At 46.4% G+C, this 18,713-nt stretch overlaps 1 protein-coding gene across 1 annotated transcript in view; it reads left to right on the top strand.

Annotated features, from left to right (window-relative positions):
* The window catches only part of NAT8L (N-acetyltransferase 8 like), a 48,386-nt gene extending 30,210 nt beyond the window's left edge, over positions 1-18,176 (top strand). The window contains exon 3 of the mRNA XM_065405692.1: positions 17,809-18,176. Coding sequence (XP_065261764.1) covers positions 17,809-18,176 — 368 coding nt within the window. The remainder of the gene's footprint in view (positions 1-17,808) is intronic.
* Positions 18,177-18,713: the final 537 nt, after the last annotated feature.

Genomic DNA, 18,713 nt, shown 5'->3' with positions numbered 1-18,713 from the left:
AGGCCTTTGGGTGGGCGTGCAGGAGAGTAGGGGTGCTGAGAGAGACCACTCCCTTCCCCCCCCCACACACACGCACTGCACAAGGGCTTGTCACCATTGCAGGCCCTGTCCTTTGGGGAGCCCAGAGGGTGATATTTTCCCTCTACAAAGTGCAGGAGGAAGATTACTGGGTGGGGATTGCTCTATGGAAAAGATTGTTCTAGAACTCCTGGCTGTGTTATCTCTTGCCGTGAATCTGCAGAGCTAGAGGGCAGGAATGGCATGCATTTCCCTAGGCCCTAGCCACTCCCCACCGCTTCCCTTAGTTCAAACCCACAGGTCACCTTTGACAGAAGACAGGAAGGGGGATAATGCCATACAGGAGCCAGAGACCCCCTTTCTGCATGGAGTTATGTGCCTGGATGGGACCTTCCCTGAGTGGAACGTGGGAGAAGGGGGAGGCAGGGGACCTTCTAGGCTGCCGTTAACTTCCATTTCGAACTCCAACAGATGCCGTTTCCCAGTCATTGTGTGCTCTCCCTGGTTCCAATGAACACACAGTGTTCGCTTTGCTTTCCATGTTTCCCTCGCTGCAATTCCCCTGCAGCCCTCCCCATTGGCTGTCTCAGGTAAATTATATTTGTAGTACATCATATTGTACAGAGTGCTGCAGTAGCTTGGTCAACTGGTTTTGAGTTGTAGGTGTACATCTGCTGATTGTTTATGCTACTGAGATCTGCTAAAACAGAATGGAACATAATCGTTCATTTACAGGCATCCTTAAAGGGACGTTGTCCACTTAAGTCATATTTCTGTCTGAAAATACTTTATGTACTACAAGTAGTAGCTAAGGTTATCAAACTGAAAGAGACTTACGTTTGGCAACATTTATTCCCTGTATAATCAATTTCTCCTGTCCGTGTGGAGCTTTCACAGAACAGCAGGGAAGAGAAAAGCATTTGGGGTCAGGTTGTGAACATCCTACTTGCATTGGGGAGCAGTTTACTTACGCAAGTCGTGATACTGCAGTCGTCAGGTCTGGTTGTGTGAGTAACTGATCAGCAGTGTCAGTCGGGGTTGGCAGTCTGGCCCTTAAGAAAAATCTGGTTTTAGGGTGGGGTTTTCAGAAGTGCTCAGTTTTAGTCTAAGTCTGTTCCATTGATGTTGATGGCAGCTTTACCCGTAAGAGCAAGATTAGGCCAGTAGTGAGTATTTTAGAAAATTCCATTCTTGAATGGGCAAAACTTAGCAGCAGCTGTCAGGCTCAGGTACAGCATCTGAAAGTATTTATCAGTCTGTCTTTTTTTTTTTTTGTACATGACTTGACTTCCAAGCTGACAATATTTCACAGAGAGCTGCTGTTGGTTCCCCTGTTTAAAATTAATAAGGTTTCCTCACAGGTTAGATTATACCAGTGCCTCAGCAGCTACTTCTGTAGGAATCAATGGGGTTTCCAGAAAGAGAATAAGTGAAATACAAAGGAGAAATTTTGTAACATATCAGCTTGATTCCTTTAAATAAAATGGGAGTATGAAATACTAACATTACCTCCAAGGTGGGGAGCAGAGGCTGTCTTAATGCATTTATAGACTTTCAGAGCTTAATTTGTCCATTTCTGGGAATGAAACCTCTGAGAATTTCTCATGTTCCCACTGCACCATTTCCCACCAAAAATACTACAGAAGGGTCTCCCTGCCCTTATTTAAAACACATATACACACACCCTTAGGTAAAATATAAAAGAAAATGATAACTTTCCTATAGTTTTTTTTCCCCCCAATCATCCTATAGAGGAAAGACCTAATTTGTTGTTAAATTTTACTAGTTTTTAGGGTAATTTCTGTAGACTCCTATTAAATGTCTCAAGAAACCTTCAGAATTTAATAAACTTAAAATCAATTTCTTTAGTACTTTTCCTGTGTAGTGTCTCACTTTTCTGTCCTCTTACACTTCTCTGCTTTCACTTCTCTTCTTTGCTTCCACTGCTGGCTCCAATCTTCCCACCCATCCGCCCATTGCTCTTTCATTCACCTAAAGAGGCAGAAGAAATTGCAATAAAAATAAATCATTTTAGTTTCACCCACCGCCCCCGATGGCTTGTGGGAGAGAGCTGTCGCTGTGCGGCACACGGTGGGTGGATTTGTGCAGCCAGGGAGAGGAGTAGAAATGGATGGTGTTTCACAAACTACACTATGTTGTGGAAGGGGGAACTGGAGTAATCTGAGATGGGAATCAGCAATGAGGGATGGGGGTCAAGGGAGGGTTAGATGAACCACAATCTGTTGGGAAAGTAAGAAATTCCCAGAAGCAGAAAATCACTCTTAAATCTAGGCAGGTAGACTAGAAAGACTGCCATGTGTGCTGGTCATGTCTTAGTGTAATACTAGCCTTTCAAAAGCTAAGAAACCAAATATAAAATGTTTAGAACATTAGTCTTTCTATCATTTTGTTGGTGTGGTTTCTACACTGCTGAAATTGCCCTTGTGCATGCTATGGTTTTATGACTGCCTCGTTCCACTCCTTACAGTACAACCTGTTTCGTGACCATCCAGAGAACCAGCAAAAGTTCAGATGCTTAGTAGAACTGGGACTTGATTCAGTTGATGTAGATGTTTGTTACACGCTAGCAGGATGGTGTAACTTATTGCCAAGGATACAGTAAGATGTGGTTGTAGAAAGGAAAAACAACCAACAAGAGAGTGTAAAAAGTTAAGATAAAACAACTGGTCTCTAGCACACCAAAGATGGTGCAAATAATTGTAAGAAGGCATAAGATAAAAGGAGCCAGCTTCTCTGCTTTATCTTGCAATGCATTGATCTTTCCTTATCCTGTTATGACCCCTGTCTTGGCCTGTTGAGCAACACCAACTTCCTGATGTATAACGTATGTCAACATTTACATGCTCTCTAAATTGACTTGTGACCCATGGACTTAAATACAGCTCAAGCAAAAGTGTACTGTGGTGGACCTTGGAGATACCTTAATGTGGCCTTTTAAGAGAGGGGGGCGGCTGCTTTTTGGAGAATGTCCTGACAGCTCAATACACTGCCAGCATTACATGATTAAAACTGCCTCTCTACCTACCACTGGTATGCACTGTAATTGCAGTGACCTCTCTGGCTGACCATCGACCTCAAAAGATGACTGAATGGAGGAAGATGTATAAACATGTTTGCAATAAATATCTGAAACAGGACTGTCCAAGATCATCTTTTTAAGGATGCTGCGTAACCTTAACTCCCCCCCCCCTTTTTTTTTTGGTTGTGAGATAAATCACCATCCATATGTGCTTTTAATGTAGCTTTGAGCTGTTCGTTTCTGCTGAATTCAAACCTGTTTGATTTGAATGAAGAGGCATCTGAATAGCAGTACAAAATAGCTAGTGACACATTGTTATACTGCTGTAACTTGTGCATCCTCAGTGGCGGTACAGCGGTCTACCTACTGATAGCGAATGTTCATTTGCTTTATCATAGTCATAGAGGTGCTTTATCCAGAGGTCATCTAATCCATCCACCCGTGCTGAGGCAGGACCAAATATACCTAGACTGTCCCTGACAGATGTTTGTCTAACCTGTTCTTAGAAACCTCCAATGATCAGTTACCAAGGGAGGTTGTGGAATACCCATTCACCCTTGCTTAACTATTCTTAGTCTGAGAAAGTTTTTTGTTTCTTAATATCTAACCTAAATCTCTCTTGCCTCGAACTAAGACAAATACTTCTTGTCCTTCCCTGGGTGGACATGGAGAACACCTGATCATGTCCTCTTTATAACAGACCTTAACTTAGTTGAAGACTGTTATGAGGTCCCCTCTCAGGCTTCCTTTCTTAAGACTGAACATGGGTTTTTAACCTTTCCTCATAGGTCAGGTTTTCTAAACCTTTTATCACTTTTGTTGCTCTCCTCTCGACTCTCTCCAATTTGATCACATCTTTTTTAAAGTGTGGTGCCCATACATGGAGACACTACTTCAGCTGAGACCTCACCAGTGCCAAACAGAGCAGGACAATTACCTTCCATGTTTTATGCACAACACTCATGCTAATACATCCCAGAATAACATTTTGTTTTTGTGCTAAAGCATCACACTATTGATTTATGTTCAATTTTTGATCCCCTATAACACCAGCTCTTTTTCTGCAATATTGCTAGACAGTTATTCCCCATTTGATTTTTTTCTTCCTAAGTGAAGGAAACATGAACCCTCATGCAGTCCTGAGAATCACGACAGAATACCCAAGCTGGGGATCAATGAAGACTTGGGGTTGGATAGGTGATTGTGTTTTTGAGTATGAATGAGAAGGTGAGCTAGTACATTTTTAGAGAGGCTGAATATTTGGACTTGAGAAGCCTGGGAGTTGAAGTAAAGACAAAAGAGGGTGAAGATCTAAGTAACCCCTTTTTTGGCAAAGTTCACATGTGGGGATGTTTTGGGTGTGACTGTAATAGAATTTACAGAAATGTGACCATCCAGAAAATGAGAGCAGAAACGAACCTCTGTATTCCTTATGGGAGGATAGTGAAGTTGGGTGTCATGCGTGAGATGGGAAGTTGAGCTCAATGATGCCCCTATGTGACAATTAGGGTCCAGACATACCAGGGGGAGAACAGAAGGCTGAAACCCCCCAGATAAGCAGTAAAACCAACTGATTGCATACTATGTTAATCAATAGGTTTTTATAGTACAATAAGGTCTCTTATGAAAGCTTGTAATGTTCTAAATGGAGTAATTGTTATGAGATATGTATACAGGCTTGATTATGAGCGTATGTATTTGTGTGTAGAAAACTGGTGCGGCATCAGTTCCATGTCAAACAGGGAAGGGCACCCCCTAAACTTGTTGTCTACGTGAAACTGTCTTTGAGTAACTATCCATTGCCTAGCCCAGGAGAAGACACTGGTGGACCATTAGAGATAGTGAAATGACATTGAGACAACTCAAAATGGAAAAGAACATCAAGTCAGGAAGCCATTTCCCCTCTCTGATTAACCAAGAGTCACTGTGGACAAAGGGGAGGGGAGAAAAAAGCTTTTTAAAAGCTGGCTTGGAACTGAGCGGTGTCTGTCTTTGTTTTTATCTGGAACTTGGGGGACTGCTCGAGGTGGGATGCTGTCTGTGAACACGGGAGCCCTCCCATAGCTAGGGGGTATGCTTGGAAACTGTTCTAAGACAATAGATAACTTATTAGAAAAGGGATTTTATCTAATATGAAAGTGTAAAGACTGAAGTTGTCTCTTGGTTTTGTTTTCTGTGTAACTTGTGTTTGCTTTCTGTTACTATTTCATCTTGGAATATGTGGTTTTTCTTTTAAATAAACTTTGTTTTTATCCCAAGCAGATCTCTGTGCAAACCATATGGAGTGTGTGTGCCAAAGTGATGTGATAACTGTGAGGCTGGTATATCACCTTCGGGGGTGACAAACCAGAGGGGATCAATCAGAGTGTCTGGTAATTAAGAACGTGGGAAAGATGTGCATGGGGAAACCCAGGACTGGAAGAGCTGTTGGTGTCACCCTAAGATGTAACTAGGCTGGTGAGATGGGGTGAAACCTTATGCTTGTGGGCAGGTTGTTGATGTCAGGGAATTGAACCAAAGCTGCCCAGCATAAAGACCCCTGAAGTTAAAGGGTGGGAAGAGACAGAACCCTATAGTGGTCTGGGTGGACCCCAAAACATCACACCTTAACAATCAGGGAGTTGCCTATTTTGGATCTACTGAATGAAGGATATTATGATGAAGTAAATAACTCTTAGGGTGGGGTAGGCCGAAAAGGGGCTGTGTTACAGTTAATTCACTTATATGTTGGGTATCATGGTAGGTTTTTTTTTCCCCTTGGGGTGGAGAGAGATTAGAATTAAGTGTGTTGCATTTTAGAATAAACAGGAGCAGATATATTCAAATAGCTTAGTGGCAGAGTGATAGAGGAGGGTGTATTGTGGGCTACAGAAAGGTTGTTTGTAGTGGCTGGAGTTGAAACCAGGAGGGTGAGAAGGTTAGCATTTCAGGGAATTGTGCTGGGCTGGAGGTGGTGATCGTTTGATCTCAATTCCACGTTGGATACAAGGAAGCTAAGGCAGGAAAGCCATGTCTGAGGAGAAATAATCATGAATCAGTAGTGACAGGAGCGTGAACCATGCTGAGAATATTGAAGAAGGCTGTGCGGGGAGACTGCTCAAAGGAGTCTGAAGGGACTTTTGAGAGAGGTGTGACGCACTGAAGGCATTTGGGAATGTACAAGTGGGCAGGTGGTTAATTATCCTGGGATACGGGAGGTGAGGTTTGAAGGAGAATAGGATGAAGGCGTGAGGTGCTTTTGTTGTCTGACAGGACCTCGTGGCAGAGAGATATTGGAAGGACAGAAAGATTGTGGGTAGTAGTCACCTGAAGTGATGTAGCTGACAACGGAAGAAATAAGGGGTTAGATTCACCAGTACACTCTGGTCCTGCTTTGTGCTTCTCTGGCAGCCGAAAGCAGCCATAAACCTGCCAGTGGCCAGTTAAATTAGCGATGCGAAGCAGCAGTAAACCCAGAGTGGCGCAAAGCAGCTGGAGCACATCAGTGATTCTGGTCCATTGAGTTCTTTGATCACAGGAGTAGAGGACGAAGCTTATTGTATTAGAGGCACCAAATTTCTTGGAGCCCTTGGAATTGTAGTCAGATAAGGCCAAATACTCTGCTGGTGTAAATTGGCTATGCTCCAGTGAAGCCAAGGGAACTGGACCAGCTTATCCCAATAAAAATTTGGCCCATGGTAGTTAGCATTCACTAGAACAGCAGTTCTCAAATTGTGGGTAGGGACCCCAAAGTGGGTTGCAACGCCATTTTAATGGGGTTGCCAGGGCTGACTTAGACTTGCTGGGGCCCAGGGCCGAAGCACAAGCCCCACCACCCAGGGCCAAAGCTCAAGCCTCAGGGCTTTAGCCCTGGGCAGCAGGGCTCAGGTTATAGGCCCCTGCCTGGGGTTGTGTAGTAAAGGCGGCAGGGCTTGAGTGGACTCAGGCTTCAGTTTCCCCTCCCCTTCAGTGTAGTAATTTTTGTTCTCAGAGGGGTCGCAGTGCAATCAAGTTTGAGAACTGCTGCTCTAGAAGGGTCTTATCTAAAACCTGAGCTTTTTTATCTACCTTAGATACTTATCTGGCCCCCAGTATCTGAGTGCCTCACTGTCTTTTTAATGTAGTTATCCACACAACGCCCCTGTGAGACAGGGTAGCGTCATTACCCCCATGTTACAGAGAAGATCCTAAGTGACTTGCCCAGGGTCACACTGGAAGGCTTGTGGCAGAAGAAGGAATTGAACCTAGATCTTGCAAGTCCTACATGAGCTCCCTCAACCACTGGCCCATCCATCCTCCTCCTTGACATATGTCTGTACTGGCATCATGGGATGTGTTTGCAGTTCCAGTAGCTATACCAGAAATAGCTTTAATCTAGCTCACTTGGGTCCTTGAGCAGCGAACCTGGGGCACTGTGGGCTTCAGCCTGGGCTAGCCCTACAAGTAATTACTCAGGATTCTAGGCTGGCTTGTATCACCCGTGCTGAAGCATGCATTGCCACGGCTTTACTGCTCCAAGATCCGAGCTAGCTAGATTGCAGCTTGAGAAGACGTACTCAAACTAGCTTGAATAGCACCTTGTGATTGCACTCTAGACATACCCTTTGTTATGTAACGGACACCTGGGAAGCCCTGCTGTTTTTCAAGGCACTGACCATATGATGGCCCGAGAACGGTCATTATACCAGGGAAACAGTGAAGAGAAGAAGAAAGCAATGGTATTTATAAAGACAAGGTGGTTAAAGAACACAGTTATAGATGTTTGTAAAGAAGGGCTCGTTTAAGGAGATTTTCATGCAATAACTGGCCAAGGTCAAGAATTTTGAGGGTATTTTAAGCTGGGTGGAAGTGGTGGATGATGGAAAGGAGCTAAGCCTGCAGATGTTTGTTTCTGTAGTTGTGTTGGTCCCAGCATATTAGAGAGACAAGGTGGGTGAGTTAGTATCTTTTAAAGGACAAATTTCTGTTGTCCCTTTCACCAACAGAAGTGGATCCAATAAAAGATCACCTCACCCACCTTGTCTCTCTAAGTCTATGAAGGTAGATGAGGGTGAAGTTGAGGAAAATTAAAAAGGAACAGGTTTCGCAATGGAGGCTCGTCGCTGACAAGATGTTTATTCATCTCTCCAGTGATGATTATTTTCAAACAGCAAAAGCCAATTTATGCGAGAATAAAATGTGAACTCCTGGTATTAATAGCACCCTATTAATTCTGTTACCTACTTCTGCCAAGAAAGATCTGTTAGCTATTTTATTTCAGTCCAGACAAAAATGTATGAAAAGCAGAAAGGCTGCAGGCCTATGACTCAAACCTGTAATTTCAGAATAGATGGGGGAAGGAGATACACGTTCTCCACCCCACGGACGAAAAAAGTCAACAGGGAAAGAATAGGAGGCTTTCCCCCCTGAATGCCTTTGCCATGTCCTCATTCAGGATGTGTAGAACTGAACTTTTGAGGGTAGTGATTCTTTTTAGTGCTTCTAGAACTAATTCAGCAAGATGGAAGGACCAGTCACCAGGAAGAATTAGTGATAGGCCTGTGAATCAGCACAGGTTATACTGACCGTTAAGAGACAGGTTGAAAAGGCAGAGTTTTCCTGTTGTTCCGAAATGTGGTGGTTCACTCTCCGAGCCAGTGTCTTATTTGGCGGGTGGATCTCAGGTCAGCAGTTTACCACCAGTTTGCTCCCCTTCGAATAATACTCAGCAACAGATGTGCACTGGATGGTTCCCAAGAAGGATTCTTCAAACCTGGCACCAGCAAAAATGAAATCTTGTTCGAGGCTGACTGTTTTTCTTGCCTTTAGGTGGGATAAAATAAATCTACAGTAGCAACAGTCCACCTAGAAGGGACAGACCTGTTAAGTCATTGGGATAGCTGTGCTGGAAATGGGAGCAGAATATGGCTTGTATTGTTTAAGCAGATGTATCCTCGCTGCTTTGTTGGCTGGGAACACAAACTGGTAATGTGCCACATACCTTTTTTTTTAATTTTAAACTCAAGATCATTATAATTAGGTTTTAAAGTCTTAGTTTTAACCTAATAGAAAGGAGGTGGTCATATCACCTTCCCCCGAGCCTGGGCCAGCTGCACAAACAAAGGTCTGAAAGCACAGAACAAAATGCATCCTAATTCAGTCTGGAGCCTGGAAGCCATGGTGATGGGCTGGGTGCATCAGAAATGTATCGGGCTTGAAATGTATAGAAATGTGGAGTTTGAAAACGAACTAAAGCCAAAATTTAAAAACTTCTTTTTAAAATATGGAATGGATTTAAAAACCTGAAACTAACTATTTGTTAAGTCTTGGAAGTGATTTGCTTGGTAAGCCTTAATGGCCTGCCCCGCTTGCTGGTCGTGCAGGACCATGCAGAAGGCCAGTTTTGATTTAAAAAGAAAAAGTAATGGGAAGCAATTTCTTAACACAGGTTTAAAAATAGATTTTTTTTCCTGTTTAAAATTGTTGCAGTAATTTGCTTTAAAAAAAAAAAAAGAAGGCAGGAATCCCAGAGGATACTCGATTTACGTGCCTCTAAATCTTAGAGGCATTTGTGTAGTGGACATGGGCACCATCCCTCATCCTAGTCTTTCTCTAAACCTAAGTGTGCCACATGTCATTGTGTTGAGAGTAGAGCTAGTCGGGAATTTTTCAACCAAATATTTTTTGTTGGAAAATGCTGATTTGTCAAAATTGATACTTAATGGGAATGTGTGCGTGTTTCAGTGGAGAATAACTTCTCAGGTCTAGGATGGAATTCCTGAATTTGGCAGAGTAGGGCCTTGAACCAGGGTTTCCTACATCTCAGGTGACTTCCCTAAGGGTTATTGGCTAATCTGAACACTTTTTTTGCACCCCACCCATCTCTTGATCTGAAATAGGAAACTTTAAAAAAAATATCTGAACACTTTAGCGGATGGAAAACCATTTCCCGCCCAGTTTCCATTCCGAGTTTAGGAGTGGAAATGGTGTAACTGGAGTAGAGAGAAAGGGGGTGCGTTGTGTTGCTAGAACAACAAACCACATCTGATCTGGAACTAGCCCTGTAGTCTGATTTGGTGGTACCATTATTTACTGCCATGCTGATGGGTCAGGTTCCAGGGCTGGCAGGGGTCAGAATGCTGGACAGGCAGCAATCTGAATTGCTGGGGGAGCAGAGAACACCTTATTACTTCCCAGTGAATCATATTGCTCGTGTCGCCTCCCAGAATTGACCTGATGCATTGCCAAGATTCAGGGGAGTCAACCTGGGGCCTAGTCTCTCACCTCCCCCCCCCCCCCCTTTTGTGAATTGTCCTTACTTGCTTGTTTAGCCTTATTCAAGCCACTGGGTTTGCTCATATGGATAAGGATGTTTTGCAGGATTAGGCCCTAAATGTGGAACTGGATGGGGGGAGGGAAGAGATCCTGTAGTTCCTTCCAGCTCTTCTCATCCCTCCAAAGAGCGCTCTCCCCCCGCAGTCCCCGATCCTATCCCATCTAATTGAGTCATCTGAGTTAACTATTTCATTAGGAGTATTTTAATGGACCACACTTATACAGATGAGTGCATGATGGATGGGCTGATCACAATAACCACAGGACTTGTTGTTTAAAACTTCTGCAGTGCAAAAAGCAGTGTCCTGCTGCAGCCCCACCATTTGTGTACAGAGGGAATGTGCTTTCCATTTTTCAGCACTTGTAAGTCACAGAAAATCAGCAGAACGTGCAGCGTTGTCAATATGACAACATAAAAGGAGAATTGTATCCGCTCACAATAAAGGAGTGAAGATTGGTCCCTGTGTTAAAAATTTTGTTGTTAGCCTAGAAAGCAACGGTGTAATGACTGTTTGTTTATAATAGGATCAGAGATGAATGTCCTTGGAGCTAATGTCTTCATCTGAATATGCTGACAAGACCTAAGGGCTTGTTTCCTGGATTTAGTTTTGTAACTGATTCGATTGATTTTGTCCAAGGAAGCTGAGCGCAGCATCTGGTTTATCAGGGAAATCCTGACATTAGCAATCTTTTTCAGATTTGGCTAACTGAGTCATAAGAAGGTTCAGTGACATGGCCCATGTTGTAAAACCACATCAGTGAATTGTACAATGCAAAGCGGATTCGGCATGTTTTGGTGGAAACATTTACTTAGGGGGACAATGCTTATGGAAGGCTTAGACCTTGCCCAGGGGTCTTCTGTGGGCATGCTCAGAGCAAGTGTCCACAATCGTCATTCCAGTAATCCAGCTTAGCAGCTTCTCTACGTTTCTGGCAGTGTGTTGATGTACCGCAGCAGGTAGTGTTCTTACCGTAAGAGCAGCACCCAAGGATGATCGCTGTAGACATGCTTTGCTTGCTGTTTCTAGGAAAGCAATTACTAGGTGAAGAAGGATATTCCCTGCTTGTTTATTAGGTCATCATTTCCTTTTTATGATGATATGCCCTTACACAGCATATTTCATCCACATAGATGCTGCCGTTTACTGTTCTTAGGGATTGTTTCACTCCCCATTCATGTGAAGTCACCTGTAGGGTAAAACACAGCGCAGCAGGAGTGAGAAATAACGTTCTTCTTCTAGTGCTTGCTCGTGTCTATTCCATTCTAGGTGTGTGCGCGCCCATGTGCACAGTTGGGATTTTTGCCTTAGCGGTATCCGGAGGGTCGGCTGTGGTGCCCCTTGAGTGCCACGCTCATGCACTGGTATATTAGGTGCTGCCGACCCTACACCCTCCCAGTTCCTTCTTACTGCCCCTGAGGCTTGGTCTGAGCGCCTTGTCGTGCATCGCAAGAGCATTAGCAGTTCTTACAGTCCATTGTTCTGTCTCCTTTGTTTTTAGTTGTTAGGTACTTAGTTAGACCATTACATTAAAAACTTTTGTCCTCAAATTCAAAAGGAGCAGGATATTCGCTTAAGGGCCCTCCTCAAGGAGGCTGTGCTTTGTCCTGCCTCGGAGCCCTCTCGATCAGACTCCACACCCGGCACTTTGGCATCTGCGCTCAGTGCATCACCGGCACCGTAATCCGCCCGGCACCGTTCCTCCTCACTGGTGCCTAAGAAGCGGTCGAAGTCGACAGGCGTACCGGCACTGCAGAAAAAGGGGGCTTCGGGCAAAGACCTGTTAGGCCACATGCCCGCCCCGGAGCTACTTGGGGACACCACTGCGGTTGGACCCCGTAGCCCAGCCAGGGACCCACCTCTGACTCCCGGGACCAGCAGGGGGTTCCAGCCCCTCATAAGGCCGTCTGTGCCCAAAGCAGGCCTGTCTGCCAAAGAGCAAATAGGCCAGCCAGCACTGTGTACGCCAAGCCAGGCGATGGACCTGGCTAAGGCCACAGCATCTATGGGCAAGCCAGTTATGGGACCACCTCCTAAAGCAGCGGAGCATCCCCGGATCTCAGGCGTCGATTCCCATCACTGCAGCCTAGGACCCTGGCACTGCAGCCTCGGTCCCTGGTCAGAAGACCCAGGTCCCTGATGCCAAGATCTCCACCTACAAGGCACGGGGCATGTGAGTCATGACGCCGATCCTCGTACACACGGTACCATCGGGCCTCCCACCAGAGATTGCCACGTCGCAGATCACCATCGCCTAGGCAGTCTCCCAGGCGTCGAACCCTCCCCCCAGTGCGGGATCATTCTCTGATGCAGCACCGTTCTTCAGCTCCCCGGTACCGCTCTTCAGGCAGGAACCGTTCCTTGCCCTCTCCTTGCCGGGGTCAGTCGAGGGTCAGACCCAGGCATCTGCAGCTCTGCCCTGATCACTGGAAGGGCAATGGTCCAAGTCTAAAGGACAGTTCAGCCCCTCACCAAAAAAGGCGAATCACCACCAGGCCGTGAGACCGGCGTGGCTCCTGTGGTGGTGGCAGGGGCAGTGGCCCACTCAGTGGCAGTACTGGAACCCGTGGCGTGTACCTTTTTATACCGTTCCCATACTCCCACCGTTCCTCCCAGACCGCATCGGACAAGCTGCCCTTGGCATAGCCGGCACTGGAGTTTGAGCACGGTGCTGAAGCCAATGCTGGGGTGACACAGCGGGCCCCGCTGCCCAAGGAGCCATCCCCAGACGAGCAAGGGAAAGCTGCCCCTCCCCCTGCGGTGCAGTTGTCTTTGTCGTCTCCAGATGAAGCAGTGGCAGGCCCCTTGCAAACAAGAAGCCCCTCCCCCCCGATGACTTCAAGGAACACCAAGCCCTGCTCAAAAGGGTGGCTGCTAACCTAAACTTGGAGGTCAAAGAGCTTGGAGGAGTCCAATCTCTTTTAATGTCATACCCTCCTCCACCTTGGCCTGGGTTACATTACCCGCCCACCCAGAGGTCCTAAAAATTGCTAAGTGTGTGTGGCAAACCCTCTCTTCCATTCTGCCTACTTCTAAGAAGGCAGAAAAGAAGTACTATGTCCCAGCAAAGGGATTTGAGTACCTGTACACCCACCCTCCAGAGAGGTCCGTGGTCATGTCTGCCATCAACAAAAGGTACAGGCAGGGACAGGCGAGTGGCACACCAAAAAATAAAGATGCCAAGAGGCTGGACTTATTTGGCAGGAAAATTTATTCAACAGCCATCCTGCAATTTTGGGTGTCTAACCATCAGGCCCTACTAGGCACGTACCACCTCAACCTGTTGGACTCCATCAGCAAGTTCAAGGAGGGCCTCCCTAACCATCCTAACCATCAGGCCCTACTAGGCACGTACCACCTCAACCTGTTGGACTCCATCAGCAAGTTCAAGGAGGGCCTCCCAGAGGACCGAGTCCAGGAGTTTGCCGCCTTGGTGGAAGATGGCAAAAGCGGTGGTGAGGGGTGCCCTCCAGATGGTGTAGGACACTATGGACTCAGCAGCCAGGGTAATCGCCTTTGCGGTGGTCATGACATGCAGCTCCTGGTTACAGTCCTCTGGGTTGTCCCAGGAGATGCAGACTATCCTTTAGGACCTCTCGTTAGAGGGAGCAGGGCTCTTTTTGGAGCTGACTAATGCACGGCTCCATGGCCTTAAAGACTCCCATGCCACCCTCCGTTCCTCAGGCCTACACACCCCTCAGCAGGCTAGAAAGCCATTCCGTCCCCCTCCACCTCCGTCAAGGTCACGAGGTGTCCCTCGGTCCAGCTCCTACAGAAAGAAGGACAGAGACAAAGGATTTAAACGTCATCACCCTTTGTCTTCCCATTCCTCTGCCCAGCCTGGTTCTTCCAGAGGCCAAGGAAGCCAGAAGCAGGCATTTTGAGGATGCGCCCAAGGATGGCACCCCAGTCACTTCCCAGGATCCACCTCCCTGCTCTTTCCTCAACCGCCTGCGCCCCTTCCGATCGGCCTGGTCGCAGCTGACCTCAGACCGTTGGGTGCTCAACATAATATCTTCGGGTTACACCCTGCAGTTCATGGTTGACCCTCCCTCCAACCCCCCTTCCCTGTCCCTCTTCAGGGATCCTTCTCACGAGCAGCTACTCGTTCAAGAGGTCGAGAACCTCCTACGCTTGGGGACAGTAGAGGAGGTCCCTCCAGACTTGAAAGGGTTCTACTCCCACTATTTCCTTATCCCCAAAGCAAAAGGGGTCTCAGACCCATTCTGGACCTGTGCCGCCTCAGCAAGTCTGTCAAGAAGTTGAAGTTTCGTATGGTCTCTCTGGCCTCCATTATTCTCTCCCTGGATCTGGGAGACTGGTACACTGCCCTCGAGTTAAAGGACGCATATTTCCATTTTCCTGGAGCACAGACGTTTTCTCCATTTTTGTGTTGGGCAACCGCCATTTTCAATTCATGACGCTGCCCTTCAGTCTCTCGTCAGCACTGAGAGTGTTTACGAAGCGCATAGCACCAGTGGCCACTTACCTGAGGTGCTGAGGGATGCAAATTTATCCGTACCTCGATAACTGGTTAATAAAGGGCCTTTCCTGGGATGAGGTGCGGCATCATCTCGATTTGGTTTGCTCCACCTATTGAGATCTGGGGCTGTTAATAAATGAGAAAAAGTCAACTTTAATTCCAGTGCAACGCGTAGAGTTCATTGGAGGGGTCCTCGCCTCGCCTCAGGCCAGAGCCTTCCTCCCCGAGGCTCGGTTCCAAGCGATGGCAGACCTGATCTTATGCATGCAAGCCCACCACTCACACGTGTCTGCAATTGTTAGGCCACATGGTGGCCTGCGCTTATGTGGTCTGGCACACGCGGCTCTGCCTCAGGCCTATGCAGGCATGGCTGGCATTGGTCTACATCCCCAACAGACACAGCATGGACTGTGTGGTCAGGGTCCTGGACCATGTACTGTCATCACTCGTGTGGTGGCAGAATCCTGCTTCTGTTTTGGAGGGAGTTCCCTTCACAGCTCCTCCACCAGGGCGACCTACCTGGCTAAATGGAAGCGGTTCGCTTGTTGGACTTCAGATAAAGGCATTCAGCCCGAGCAAGCTGCACTGCAATTAATCCTGGACTACCTTCTGCATCTCAAGCTCCAAGGCCTATCCCTTTCATCTATCAAGGTTCACTTGGCCGCCATCTCAGCCTTCCATCTGCTGCTTGAGGGTAGGTCGGTTTTCGCTCAGGATAGGACTGCCAGGTTCCTCAAAGGGCCTTGAGTGCCATTACCCGCACGTCAGGGACCACATTCCTCCATGGGACCTGAATCTTGTGCTGTCACAGCTCACGGGACACCCCCCCCTTTGGAACCTCTGACTTCCTGCTTTCTCCTTCTCCTTTCCTGGTTGCAATAACATGCATCTGCTGGGTCTCTCTGAGATTAGGGTGCTCACCTCAGAACCGCCCTATATGGTCTTTTACAAAAACAATGTCCAGCTGCGGCTGCACCCAGCTTTCCTGTCCAAGGTGGTCTCACAGTTTCATACGGGCCAGGACATTTACTTAACCTGTCTTTTTTCCAAAGCCGCATAAGTCGGAGGCAGAGCATAGACTGCATTCCCTAGACATCCGGAGGGCACTAATGTTCTACGTTGAAAGGTCCAAGCCATTCCGCAAGTCAACACAATTGTTCGTTGCGGTGGCCGGCAGGATGAAAGGTCATCCGGTGTCCACTCCAAGAATTTCTTCTTGGATCACTGCCTGCATTCGCTGCTGCTACGATCAGGCAAAGGTGTCCCTTCCGGTGATTGTCACCGCCCATTCAACCAGGGCGCAAGCCTCTTCAGCAACTTTCCTAGTCCAGGTACCTATCCAGGACATCTATAGGGAGGCCATCTGGTCGTCCATCCACACGTTTGTCCCATTACGCACTTACCCACCAGGCCCGGGACAAAGCTGGCTTCAGTAGAGTAGTGCTGCAAGCCCTAGACTGAACTCCAAGCCCACCTCCAAGTATACTGTTTGTGGGTCACCTAGAATGGAATCAACATGACCAAGCACTCAAAGAAGAAAAAGCGGTTACCTACCTTTTCTTAGCTGTTGTCCTTCGAGATGCATTGCTCATGTCCATTCCATTACCCCCTCTCCTATCCCGCTGTCAGAGTTGCTGGCAAGAAGGAACTGAGAGGACATAGAGTTGTTGGCGCCTAATATACCAGCGCATGAGCGCAGCACTCAAGGGGGTGCCACAGCCAACCCTACGGATACCGCTAAGGCAAAAATCTCCAACTGTGCACGTGGGCGCGCACACACCTAGAATGGAATGGACATGAGCAACACATCTCGAAGAACAGTTATGGAAAGGTAGGTTGTTTTTTTTTCCAGTTGACAATGCCATGGAAGTTTTAAGTAGACAGACTGCAAGTACTCAATGGGAATTCTGACATCCGCTTAGGATCAACATCCCATACTCTGGGAGGAAAGCACTGTAGGACACTAAATAACATGACTGGTTTTACGTTTCACCTGAAAGGCAACAATATCCCCAGTAACTCCTTAACACTGTGACGGGCTCTGGTTCATTATTGACTCAGAGAGGAAGAATGCTGCCTACTAAATCATTAACATAACTTCCTCCAGCTACTGGGTTTTTCTTGTTGATCTCTTGTCCAAGTAATCCGTGCACTTAGTCCTACTTAGCTTTGAGACCATAGCTGAAGGCGGCTGGCTGCAGGGCTACTCACTTTATCCTAATTTATACTGTACACAGGCTATTCACATGTCCCATGGAACTAGTCCTTTGACAATGCTGGTATATCAAATAAGGAATTTTGCAATAAAACCTACAATAAAGAAGCTCATTTTGCAGCTGCTTTTGACACAGAGCTCCCTCTAACTAAGGCCGTTCCAAGAAACCAAAGATATGTAATGTTGATGTGTTAGGGAGAGTTAATAAATTCCCTTTGTGTGCTTTATTGGAATAAGTGCAACACCTTTATACCAGATAACCTTCTAATAGGGCAGGGTGGCATATGGGATGGTTCCACTTCACCATTCCCATATGATTTAGGAAAAGTGAGCCCCTGAGTTTGACACATTTTCAGGCTTTCACTTGAGAATTAAATCTTGGAGCAGGTTGAGGACAAATTCCCTTGGTCACCTTACACAGGTGTATTGTCTAATGTCCTTTACAATTTTGGTCTCAAACAGGAAGTCTGATATTTTAAATTGGAGGAGATCTCCCTCTTGGGCAATAACAATCTCTTATCAGTCTTAAGAAAGCAATTTTGGGCCAGATGCAGAAAGCTATTTAAGCACCTAAATATGCAGATAGGTGCCCAGTAGGATTTTCAATAGCACTTAAGTAGGTTGGGTGCCCAACTCGCATTGATTTCAGTACTTTTGTAATCTGGCTCTGTCGGCATAAAGTGATGTATTAAGCCCAGGTAGGCTTATGCAGAAGGGCAGTTGCATTCTTCAGCTTCAGACTCTGCTTTGTCTTCTCTAGGCTCCTGCTTCTGGGTAGCTGTGTTGGACGGAAATGTGGTGGGAATCGTGGCTGCGAGAGGCAATGAGGAAGACAACACCATGGAGCTGCGCCGCATGTCCGTAGATTCCAACTTCCGGGGTAAAGGGATTGCCAAGGCCCTGGGCCGCAAAGTGCTGGAGTTTGCCATGCTCAACAACTATTCCTCCATTATACTGGGAACCACGGCTGTCAAGGTGGCAGCCCACAAGCTGTATGAATCCTTAGGGTTCAAACATGTGGGCATCATTGAACACTACACCCTCCCTGGGATGACGCATTCCATACTAGAGAGAATGTTTTTCCAGCTTCGCTACCACCGCTACCGCCTGCAGCTGCGTGAAGAATAGAAACAAAAGCAAAACAAAGTGTTTTCTCCTATCCCCCCAAAATTGCCCTTTTTTTCCCCATTGTTTTTGTTTTCAATTGTGTTTTGTTTCGTTCCCTCATTTCATTTTTAATTTGCTTTGTACAGCTTGATTGTACAAAATAAGGATCCTTTCTCGCATGCTGTAGGTGGTGGTGCTGAGGCTGGAAGTACTGCTCTCCTAATGCATACAGTGTTAATGACCTGGTAGGTCAGAGTGGACCTACAACCTGTTGTTCCAATCTTACCCAGGTACCTACATAAAGCACAGAAACTTACAAACATAATAGTACCACTGGTCTGGTGTACATAGTATTTTTTTTCAAATGTAAGATAATGTAGTGATGACATTCATAATACAGTAAGTGCAGAAATATTACTTGAATGCATTTCTCAGTATTTCATGCACCAGTAACTAGAATATGCATTCATCTTACTATAAATTACTGGTTAATAGTTTTCAAAGAAAATGTGAAAAAAACGCTTGCTACAATGCATGAAGAGGAAGTGTGTGCACGCA

Source organism: Emys orbicularis, chromosome 5 (assembly GCF_028017835.1).
Source record: "Emys orbicularis isolate rEmyOrb1 chromosome 5, rEmyOrb1.hap1, whole genome shotgun sequence".
Classification (NCBI taxonomy): Eukaryota; Metazoa; Chordata; order Testudines; family Emydidae; genus Emys; species Emys orbicularis.
The sequence above is the reverse complement of the archived record's forward strand: the minus strand, read 5'-3'. Positions and strand labels throughout refer to the sequence as shown.